Source organism: Prionailurus bengalensis, chromosome B2 (genome assembly GCF_016509475.1).
Source record: "Prionailurus bengalensis isolate Pbe53 chromosome B2, Fcat_Pben_1.1_paternal_pri, whole genome shotgun sequence".
Classification (NCBI taxonomy): Eukaryota; Metazoa; Chordata; class Mammalia; order Carnivora; family Felidae; genus Prionailurus; species Prionailurus bengalensis.
The window spans coordinates 74934582-74946960 of record NC_057349.1 but is presented as its reverse complement, the minus strand read 5'-3'; the positions used below and the strand labels follow the sequence as shown (position 1 = coordinate 74946960).

General features: G+C 38.1%; 1 protein-coding gene across 14 annotated transcripts in view; it reads left to right on the top strand.

Annotated features, from left to right (window-relative positions):
- Positions 1 to 8362, top strand: part of SNAP91 (synaptosome associated protein 91) — a 149118-nt gene extending 140756 nt beyond the window's left edge. For all 14 annotated transcript variants that reach the window (XM_043593028.1, XM_043593027.1, XM_043593022.1 and 11 more), the window contains 3 exons: positions 318 to 422; positions 4888 to 4990; positions 6949 to 8362. In XM_043593028.1, the coding sequence (XP_043448963.1) occupies positions 318 to 422; positions 4888 to 4980 (198 nt within the window). In that variant the 3' untranslated portion in view covers positions 4981 to 4990; positions 6949 to 8362. The remainder of the gene's footprint in view (positions 1 to 317; positions 423 to 4887; positions 4991 to 6948) is intronic.
- Positions 8363 to 12379: the final 4017 nt, after the last annotated feature.

The following is a 12379-nucleotide window of genomic DNA, read 5'->3' as shown; positions in this document are numbered from 1 at the left end:
GTCTGCAGCCATACCACTCCTGGTGGGTCATATGTTTTATGGTCTTCTACTTATTTTTAGTTATGTCTTTTGTCAAATTCCTGAAGGAAACCTGACGGGAGTAGGCGGTGTCCGCTACATGCTTAAGAGGAACCTTCTGCCTGATGGAGGGTTTGCTGTGGTCAGGTGCTCCCCACATTCTTCCAAAATAGGTGTTTTTCCCCACTCAGGGACCTCAAGTCCTAACATTCCCCTCTCTGCCTATTTTATCCTATCTTTTCCCCATCATATGACCATAGTGGATTCCACTTAGGCTGTGAACCACTCTTCCTTTTCAGCCTCCGGCTGGGACTGGCATGCCCATGATGCCTCAGCAGCCAGTGATGTTTGCACAGCCCATGATGAGGCCACCCTTTGGAGCTGCAGCTGTACCTGGCACACAGGTCGGTTTTTTAATGTCCTCAAAATAATGACATTAATGTGTGAGTATAAAACTGCCATGTGGCAGACTCTTTAATCTTTTACCTGATATAATCCTTATATCTGTTGCTTCAGAAGTTAGGGGAACATGAAAGACAGATTAGCAATAGTGTGAGAAAAATGAATAGAAGTAACTTCCTATCCTAAGTCCCTCCATTCCTGTCCTACTTAATTCGGAATAATTCCTGAGAACAGCTAGACATTTAAAGTATCTGAGCATTTATTCTGTAAAAATGAGTCCTTTGGGGGGCGCCTGGGTGGCGCAGTCGGTGAAGCGTCCGACTTCAGCCAGGTCACGATCTCGCAGTCCGTGAGTTCGAGCCCCGCGTCAGGCTCTGGGCTGATGGCTCGGAGCCTGGAGCCTGTTTCAGATTCTGTGTCTCCCTCTCTCTCTGCCCCTCCCCCGTTCATGCTCTATCTCTCTCTGTCCCAAAAATAAATTTAAAACGTTGAAAAAAAAAATTAAAAAAAAAAAAATGAGTCCTTCGGATTCGTAGTTTTATTATGTGTTTCCAGAGTTAGGTAAACTCAGGGATAGGGACCGCAGTCCTCCAGACCACCAGGTTTGCCCAGGCGTTGTGATACTAACGACAACAAGTTTGCCAAACTGCAGAGTCCAGGGGAGCAGCCCCTACTGTTGCAGGATTTTTTACCACAATACCCGGGATTCGTTGTCTGGCCACTTTGAAGAATGAAGAGGTGGACACAAAATGAGTAGCAGGCAAAAGTTTACTAGAGTATAAGATCAGAAAGGAAGAATAGTAGGAAAGCTCTCTTTACAGAGAGGGGACATTTGAAACTGAACGCCCGAGGACTATAGGTGAGGGTCCTTGTTTTATAAGGTTCTGGTCAGCCTTCCCTTCCTTCCCTTCCCTTCCCCCTTGTTCCTAGGTTCTACCCTTATTGGCTTGATAGCTCTGGGTGCTGGGTTGTCCATTCCTGATTGGCTCGTTTCCATTGTATGTGGGTGGTCTCTGGCCATACCTAGGTGTTTTGTCCAATTCCTGAAGGAAAACCTGAGGGGGGAGTAGGTGGGGTCTGTTACATTCTTAAGAAAAACCTTAAGCCTGAGGGGTTTTGCTCCCCGCATTGTTCCAAAATAGGTGTTTTCCTCCACCCAGGGACTTCAGGTCCTAATCTTTCCCTCTCTGCCTACTGAATCCTATCTTCTCCTATCAAACTACAAGGCTGCCCTCACTTCAGACACCAGCCACAAGTTTGAGAGTCCCAAGGGCTACCCTCTCACTTCAGACCAGCTGCCTACAAATTTGAAGGTTCTCAGACAATTTCCTAGAATAACACACAGAACTCAGGAAAGCATGAAATGTGTTGCAGTTTTATTATAGTGAAAGGATACAAATTAGATGTAGCCAAAAGAAAAGATGTGCAGGGTGAAATCTGGAACTGGGAAGGTCCCAAGCATGAAGCTTCTTTGCCCTCCAGAGTGTGTTACTCATCCGAGTATAACAATATACATGCAGTATCGCCAACCCAGGAAGCTCCCCTGCACCTGGGGACGCGTGCTGCGTTTGTATTGAAGTTTCCGTATATAGGAATGACTGAATTCTTGTCTCTGTGGTCTCTGTGGTTGAACCCCGCCCCCCCCTGCCCTGACCTCACTGAAAGTCAGGCTGATATCATGTAGCCCCAAGAGCCAACACTCTAATCATACTGGTATTTCTCAACGTTTATTTATTTTTGGGACAGAGAGAGACAGAGCATGAACGGGGGAGGGGCAGAGAGAGAGGGAGACACAGAATCGGAAACAGGCTCCAGGCTCTGAGCCATCAGCCCAGAGCCCGACGCAGGGCTCGAACTCACGGACCGCGAGATCGTGACCTGGCTGAAGTCGGACGCTTAACCGACTGCGCCACCCAGGCGCCCCTCATACTGGTATTTCTGGTGTGGCCAGTCCCCACCCTGAGTCCTCTTACTAGCATCGACTGTCAGGTGTGGTTCCAAGAACCTTTGTCCACCCTGAATGACAAAGACATTCCTATCACTCAGGAAACTCCATAGGTTTAAGGGTTACCTACCAGGATTCAGGACAAACGACAAACCCCTCTTTAGATGAGGCCCTATTTCTTACTACGCAAAGTGCTACCTTCGCTTACAAAGATGTAAGGCATGTACACTTTGCTGAATTGTTTTGCTAATAGTGATAGTCATGCTGATGAGTAACCAGTTCTTGATTCCTCTTATAAATGTCCTGGCCAAGGTGAGGGTATATGTAGAACCAAAGAGGCTTTCACCATGAGAAACTGACATGGATGGAGTCAAAACACCAAGTATGACTTTACTAGCACCATGCTGAGCAAAGCAAAACAAATAGCTCAAATACAATGTAATGGTATCGGCAAATGGTTTCACTTCTATAATGTTTTTAACTTACCAAATGGTGTTTATATTGTGTTATCCTTCGGATACCTACTTTGAACTTTAATCTTTAATCTCTTTAATACTTTAATCTCTTTGGCTTCCTTTCATCGTCTCTAAAATCCATCCTCCCTACCCATTCCCAAATTTTACTTTCAGCTTCTTTAACCCCTCAAAAGCCACAGTGACCATAAGAGAGAATGATGGGTGTTCAAAGAGATAAATTTAGAATGTGAGAAACCCTAGCCTTCAAGGCCATACTCAAAATACTGGCTTCCTGAGAAATTTTCTACCCTGCTCTGAGACAAATGGACCCTACCTCATGTGGTTTCTGAAGGGAGTGAGGAAGGTTCTGGGGGTAATAGTTGGGGTTTAATTTAATCTAGATATATTTAAATTGTAGGAAGGACCTGATTTATTATGAATGTTTTCATGATGGTTGAATATACCCATGACTACCACTTTTTTGAAAAAAGGCAGAACATTTCTATTTTTATTACTTGGAAGAATTATTATTGAGGCTTTTAAAATCTTATTGTATTCAGTGTGCTGAAAGCTTTAGAAATAAATTAACATAATATTATTTAAGTAGTTGTTTCTCTTGCATAATGCCAGTGTTACATAGCATCAGTTCATTTACTTAATTCAAAGAATGAAAATGAAAAATAGATGGCATGATGAAAATCGTGTTTTAATCATTTAGTTGAATTTATAGTGATTTAGGAAACAGTATGCCATTTTAATAAAAGTTTTCGATTGTATTTCCCATATCAGAGAAGCATCAGAGATGATTATACTAGATAGTAAAATATGATTTTGTAACTTCAGAAAACAAAACAGTTTTTCATTACCGACACCTGGACTGTTCCACTCTATCTCATTTGGTTGGTATCATGATGATGTCATCTAACCAAATTATTCATGATGAACCAACTCTTGAGTTTCTTACCTTCCGAACAACTTCAACACTTGCATTTATTTTCTTCCTGATCTTCCTGTGAAGTAGGATTCCTGCTTTTCAAAAAGGAAATTTGACTGATAGGTACTACAGTCACTCAATAGTTTCTAGACGTGGGAACAAATCTAAAAATCCTTACTTCTGGAGCTCTATTTATTGAACCAATGAAAACATATATCACTACCCCACAATCAGAGATTTCTATCCTGTTACAGGGTAGGAGAATAATTAGACTCTAAGGATCCATGTAAATTATTACCCTATATAGATTACGTGACCTTTTCCAAGGCCTCATACCCTAACACTCCTGCAAAAGCCTGCTTCCAAAGCTTATTTCTGTCATGTAATGAAATAATATGGGTGTTAATGAAAGAGAATCAAGGTAAGTTCATTCTTTGTTGCTTTTGCTAACAGTACAATATGATTTTATCCTATGGCATTTAGTAATTAGCCCTCTCTGTGAGCCAGACAGGCAATACAATTTACTGACATTCATAACTGGGAAACTCTTTGCCCATCTGAAACAGACAGTGCCCCCAAACTTGTTTTCATTTAAAATGCTTTGTATGAAATTCTGGGATACCTAGCTAATAATTTAAAGTAATTTCTTAAGTGACTTTCTGCAAATTATTTCCTTTCAATTTTTCCTTCAAACTCATTCTCACTGTAAGGAAAAGTTATTAAAATTCCTTTATTAGCTTAGTGGTAGTGATAACTCAAAGTAAAAATGCTTTTGTATAGAGCAATTGATTGTTGTGTTTTTTTACTCCATATTCATAATATCTGTATGTGACTAGTTTTCCATGTCTTCCCTAACTCTTACCCATATTGTTCTGCCTGAGTCCTCAAATACTACTTGGGCAAAATCTGCTGTCAGAGGATTTTGAGAAAGCCAAATATCATTTGAAATGTACTTTATGAATCCAAAATTAAACACAACACTGTGGCTGAGTAGAACAAAGTAGATTTCATAAACCTTTAGCCATCTGATCTTCTGCATGTTTGGTTTCTGTGGTATGTGCTCTGCCTAATGCTTACCTGTCTCTCTGTTTGATTTCTCTTTCTGCTATCTTGGGCTGGCTTTTCCCCATTAGCTTTCTCCAAGCCCTACACCTGCCACTCAGAGTCCCAAGAAACCTCCAGCAAAGGACCCATTAGCGGATCTTAACATCAAGGATTTCTTGTAAACAATTTAAGGTATCTAATATTGAGCTTTTCCTGTGGGCTTGCAATAATGACCTATGCAGTGCTTAGCTATTTCAGGTATGATATTTGTACCTCTGTGCTTTGAATACATGTATAGAGTAATAATTTGAGTGTTTATACTTATTAAGTCAGTATTAAAAGCCATTAATGAATTATCAGTAAATTTTTTTAAATCTTAATTTATAAAACTAAGAGAGAGAAAAGCCTCCAAGTTGTCCTGAAAAGCACAAAAATTTTACTGATAAAGCAAAAAGTTACCTGAGCTACTTGGTAAATTAGAAAATTACCACTTTACTACCTGATGATTGGAATTTATAAAAAGCTAACATTTATAATATTGCATTTAGAAATCATCTAAGAATATACTTGACTACAAAATTGTATTTTGTATTTGTTTATACTTTTTTGGCCTATCAAATAAAGCCTAGATTGTTACCCTTTGCATTTCTGCATTCAAGCAGAATTTTAAATTTCTAATGCTGTAGTTTTAAATTTCTAGTATAATTTATGCAGTGATGATTAATGGACTTATGGAAGGAAACCAATAAAGGAAAAATGTTTACTAGTAACCCCAAACCTAACACAGTGGGTAGATTCTCAACAAATACTTGCAGAAAGTGGATAAACAGTAATAATGCTGCTTTTTTTTGCACAGTACTTTTCATATCCACTTCCTAATCATGAACTCCTCTGGTCATCTTTGTGAGAAATTAAATCCTATGGAATAAACTAGCCAGATACTTTTTGTCTCCATTGCACAGCTGAAGGAACTGATCATTGACATTGAGTGATTTGCCCAAGGTCACACACTAGAGGAAGAGTAAGAGTGTCAACATTTTTGGGCCATTGTCCAATGTAATTTTTATTTTGTGTATGTGTGTGTGTACACACACACACACACACATATGTATATGTATATATATATGTGTATATATATATGTATATATATACACACACACACACATACATACACATACATACATATACATATGTATATTTAAACTTTCTCTGATGCCTACTAATATTTTTATGGATTCCTACTTGATGTTTTTTTCTTATATAAAGTTAGTAAGTTTTATCATTTTAAGGCCTTGACATCTCAGCCAAGTAATTTCTCCTTGTGCCTAACTTTCCTTTTCCACTTTTGGTTGGACTGGGCTAGTGTAGGCATAAATGAGACAATGAGCACTTCTTAGCCATTAAAGTTTCAGGACCTACCAAGGATACTGTAGGCAGCAGCCTTTTATCCACCTCTCATTCAGTAAATATCACTCTCATCATGTGCCCGGAACTCTGATGAGCACCTGAGACAGAGATGCTTGAGACAGCCCCGAGCCGAAAGGTTCACAGTCACAAGGGAGACAGACACAGACTAATTCATGAAAAAGAGTTACCCATACCCATGTGATTAAGGCTTCACCCCAGGAAGATTTCCTGGCAGAGGTGACTGGTAAAACACAGACTGGCCAGAGTAAAGGGGGAAGTGGTATTTGCAAAGGCACTGAGTCGCCATGGAAATCTCCCTCCTCTATTCTGTTACTTGTTCAACTGTTTAATGACTCAGTGAACACCATAACTGAAAAGAAGCAAAAAATAATGAAAACGACTGCCATTCCTTTCCCCCCCTTCTGCCCTGTTTTAAAGGTGAACTGTTCTTAATTAATAGCAGATGTCTCACTACTAAGATTTCTAATAAGTAGCCACATCTCAAAATTTTGAGACTTTTATCTAAAATGAAACTATACATTAAAAGTTTTTAAAAAAGTTTTTTTCCTTGCTAAAACTTTAAGCAAAGAATTATGAAAGGTATATAAGTGTGAATTTGTTATACAGAAACATTTTGCATGAAGATTTTTCATAGTAACTGTGAAATAAAAATTGAAAGGGAGGTAGTATATTTGAGGAGTGTGTAATATTGTTTCTAACTCAAGTGCTTTTTATCTTTACAGCTGCAATTTTTGTGACTGAATAGGAAAAAAATAATGAGTTTGGAGACTTCAAATAAAATTGATGCTCAGAGTTTCAAAGTGAGCCACCAGTACCAAACCCAATGCTTACTCGTAACTTCTCTTCCAAAATGTGTAGCACAGCTGTGAAAGTGAACATTAGGAATGTGTACTACCTTAGCTGTTATCCCTACTCTCAAAATTGTAGTGTATTTGGGTTATTTGTGTGTTGTACGATGTAAAAACAATGAATGGATGTTCCTGATGCCTTTAGTGCTTTTCTGGACCTCGCCCATGGACGGATGACGCAGCTGTTGTGTGGTGAGCCATTTGGAAAGATGTGTCTGTGTTTTTGAAGGTTTCAATGTATATATGACTTTTGGACAAACCTAAACTCTCCCCATGAATTCTCTTTTTCTCTGTATCTCTGTTACAAACATAGTGTGATAATATCAAATAGTAAGGAAAACACTCTTAAATATACAAAACTTTTTCGGTGTGGAGTACATTTTTCCAATCACAGGAACTTCAACTGTTGTGAGAAATGTTTATTTTTGTGGCACTGTATATGTTAAGAAATTTTGTTTTAAAAAATATAAGGGTTAACGTCCATAATAAATACTTCTCCTTGAACCTACCTTATCAAGAATGAAAAAATCATATGGAAAGAATTCCATATGTAATCACTGCTATATTAAAATGTATATTTTGATTATATTTGACAGGTTTTGCATCTAAATTGACCTATTTATTCATTCTTGATTAAATGCACTGAAAAGTAAAGGGTCTGTTTCTATCACGTCCGTGAAAATGAAATTAGAGATGTGCTATTCAGATGATTATGAAGGCACCCCGAGGTATATCTGTAATTTAAAGATTACTGCAAATATTTTTATTTTATTGTGGGTTTTATGTACATCTGTTAATTTAGTATTTCTTTGTGTGTTCTGTAGACTAGTGTTCTTCCATCCCTCAACTGAGCTCAAAGTAGGTTTCGTTGTACCATTGTGATTAGAATTTAAACTAATTCAGAGAATTGTATCCTTTACTGTACATATTGTATTCTTTAATTTTTAATTTGTTGTCATACTGTATGTGCTGATGGCTTGGCTTAAGATTTTGATGCATAAATGAGGTCACTGTTGATCAGTGTTGCTAGTGGCTTGGCAGCTCTTTGTAAAAGCATACTGGGTTGGAAAGGTGTTTGCCTATTTTTCAAATTATTTAATAGATGTATGGTACCATTTAAAAGTGGTTGTATCTGAATTTACTGTGGGGATAACATACACTGTAATGGGAAAAATTACCTAAAACCAATTTCAAAATGGCATTTCTTTCTATTTCAGTTTAAAAACCCAGTGCATGTACGCCCTCTGAGATGCAATAAACACCTTGAACAAAGAAAATGCAAACATAATCTTTCTCTTTTTGATTATTTTTTAGAGAAAACATCTGCTTCAGATGACACACAGCATATACAAATATTGAACACTTAAAAACATTCACAGTGAGAAATGCTGGCCATACCAACATAGTTGTGATTATTTTACAATAAGTCAAAACCAGAAAAAAAACATTATTATCAGCTGTTGCTAAACTTGGGACTCCATGGATGCTGCCAAATAAACTGAATTCCATATTTCAAAAAAGAAGAGGATGAACTATCTTTTAAATTATGCAACTCTTCTAATAGTTTGGTGAGAATTATCCATGGAAGTTGAAGAATAATAAGACTTTAGATTATAGTTTATACACACACTCAGTGTGCATGCACTCAGACACAAAAATCTAGATCAGCCAATTAATATTATATTATATTATATTATATTATATTATATTATATTACATTATATATTAATATTATATATTATTATTATAGTTTATACCTATAACTAGATTGTAACAATAACTCAAAAAGTACTCCAATCTCAAATAGAAGTATTTCTCAGCTAGAACCATATTCTTATTTCTAAAACTCTTTCTCTTAGTTAACTACAATTTGTATCTTGAGAACTAACTTTCAGAAGCTAGTATCTGATTATGTAATATGATTTTTGTAGATTACATTTTGGTCATATATTACTCTGTAAGCATATTGTGACACAAATATGTTTTAGTCTTTAAATAGTTTTAAGTTTAATACTATTGTTGTTGGTTTTTTTTAGTTTTTTTAATGATTGATTTTTGAGAGAGAAAGAGAGAGTGAGAGCGGAGAAGGAGCAGAGAGAGAGGGAGACACAGAATCCGAAGCAGGCTCCAGGCTCTAAGCTGTCAGCATAGAGTCCAACACGGGGCTCAAACCCACAAACCGCAAGATGATGATCTGAGCTAAAGTCGGACGCTTAACTGACTGAGCCACCCAGGTGCCCCTAATATTGTATTTTTTAATAAGCTTTTTCTCTTCATTGAATGGCCCATGTGGTATAAATTCTTAACAGGTCAAGCTGCAAGAACATTATTTTTAAATCATTCCCTCGAACCTTGCTGCAGTGAGGTTTTTGGTGGTCCTTGAAGAATTGTCATATAGATGAAATGCTGAAATGAGGTCCTCTGGGTACCTGAAAAATGAATCTCTCTGGATAATTTTCGGCCTGGGTCCAGTTTACCCATGATGTTTTCTACATGGTGAGCATGCCTTTCTAGCCTCACTTCTGCCTCAATCCCCAGCCCCTGTATGCATCAGTATATGGGCACATGCACACTGTTCTCCACATAACCACTCCACTCCTGAGGCAGGGGGACACCAGGCACCTTGCTGGCTCACCCAGGGCCCTCACCAACTCCAGCAGTGCAGCGAAATCCCACTTGTCCATCATGGCCCTCCACCCTGCTCTTCTCAGAGCACAGCTTTCATCAGCCTTTACGGCACTTAACATATTGTGTTATAATCATCTGTGACCGTGGCATCTGCTCTGGTTGATTGTGAGCCTCAGAGGCAGGAAAGGTCTCTTGTTCATATCCTCAGGAAGTAGCACTTCAGTAGGCACTGGGTAAGTGTCTGTGGGATGGATACAAATAATACTAGTTCTTAGAGGTGTCCTGCTTTACCTGGATATTGCTGGGATGATATCATGTTTCTAATTACTGAAGAGTAACTCTCCTATAGCACATTGTCAAATGTTTACAGAGTTTTAATAGCTCTCTGTCAGCTCATTTTAATAGAAGAACTGACGTCAATTAAAAACCCATCCAGTTGAAGACTTGAACCACTTATTATATGGTATAATGATTGCAAGTGGTTCTCTCCATGTCAACGTATCTCCTTTGTTCTCTTTTATATTATCTATTGTACTTTAAAAAACAGAATAAAAACCAAAGACTTTTTAGGAAGCATCATGGGGTTTGCAAGAGAAGGAAAGGAGTGCACGTAAAAAGAGAAATGGAAACTCAATTCACAGAAAGATAAATTGTGTGAAGGCCTCCTTCTGTCTCATAGAGTAGACACCTTTAATAATCTATCCCCAAATTTTTGTTGGTGGAAAAGGGGCATGCTCTCGCATCAGGATTATCATGGTGTTTCTCGTGTGGAAGTATAGGTTGAAAATAAAAATCTGTGTTAGTTGCGAAGTCACATTGGTGTATATTTTCAAGGCACCAGCTTTTGTGGTAGTTTATTGTTCACCCTTTTGGACTGTAAGAAAATTTTAGTTTCTCATAGCCTTGCTGAGAGAACATGTCACTACTGCACATGTTATTCAGATCCCCTCTGTGAAGTGGAAACATGCGGGAGCTATGTTTGTGATTTAGTGATACGGTAACTACCCTTAGCTAAACTCTCAGAGCTGCTGTGCTGATACATCTGAATTCATTTCCATGTATGCACGTTCAAATAATTCTGCAGGATAAAGGTATCCTATAATTGACTCTATAATACATACTCTATAACTGATTTATAGACAAGGGGTTTTCAGACTCTGGTTTCATTCTACACCTTTGCACTTTTTATTGAGGACCTCAAAAAGCTTTTGGTTATATGGGTTATTATCTGTCGATGCTTACTTTGTTATAATTAAAACTGAGAGGGGTGCCTGGGTGGCTCAGTCAGTTAAGCATCCGACTCTTGATTTCGGCTCAGGTCATGATCTCGCAGTCTGTGGGATTGATCCCTGTGTCGGGCTCTGTTCTCTTAATGTTGAGTCTGCTTGGGATTCTCTCTCCCTCTCTCTCTTCCCCTCCCCTAGCTCACACTCTCTCTCTGAAAATAAATAAACATTAAAAAAAAAAGAAATCTGAGAAACTTTTAACTGTCTTTAATTCATTTAAAAATAAAAATATTAAACATTGCATGTTAATATGCATAAGATATTTATGAAAATTCCAAAAAAAATTTAGAAGAGTGGCATTGTTTTGCCATCTTTGCAAATCTCTTTAATGTTAGGCTTAACAGAAGACAGCTGCATTCTTACACCTGCTTCTGCTCTCACTGTGTGGCTGGCAGTATCCTGTGTCCGACAGTCATTGGCAAATTTCCCTGTGAGCACAATTGTGAGAAAATAAGTGACTTAGTATTCTTATGAAAACAGTTTTGACCTCACATTATTATTATAATTTTGATCACACAGACCCCTTGGAAGGGTCTCTGGTCCTCAGGCATCCCTGACCGTATTTTGAAAACAGCTTCTTTAGATCAAAAGAATTGTTCTCATCTTTGAAAGAGATAAAATTTACTAGTTCTGTTTTATTAGGTTGAATTGTTTCGTGTACATGGGAACATAATAACCCCACCACCACCACTATTTTTTTTTTGTTCAGTGTCTTTCCAAATGCCCACCTCCACCACCCCTGCATTACTTTTTAGGTGATGCTGGGGCTGGTGCAGGGATGAGGATTTTGCATCAGTCTGCATGGAAGGGAGCCTCTGCTCATACTCCCTATTACCTTAGGCAAGTTAGTTTACTTCTCTAAACTTTCGTTTTCTTGTCTGTGGAATGAAAATGTCCATGTATGTACATACTACTAAATGAGACAATGCATGGAAAATACCTTACACAAAGTAGTGCTTCATGCACATTGCTGTCGTTCCTTTTTTAAGTTATTGTTATTTTTGCTATAGGCTTTGCCGATTGTCTACAGTTAGAAGAACACTAAAGGACAGAAAAGACAGAAGTATAAAAATAGTCAATAGTAGGAATATTCTTTAATAAAGCACTGTCACCAGAAATTCTAAATGTGTTTAAAAATTCGGTTAGCGTAAGTGGCTATCATACATAAAAGTACAACTCGCAGTTTAACACAGAGCTGGAGGATGAATGTGTCAGCTGGGAAAAGGTGTCCAGGAAGGGCACAACACCCACCAGAGTTCGACTCTGTTTCCTATAGACTCCTTCTTAGAGTTTCCAATCCCCACTGATGCTTATTAAGAACATAAATGAAAGATGCTGACATGGTAAATGCTTTATGATAGGATTAAGTCTTTCTACCTGGAGATGAAGAA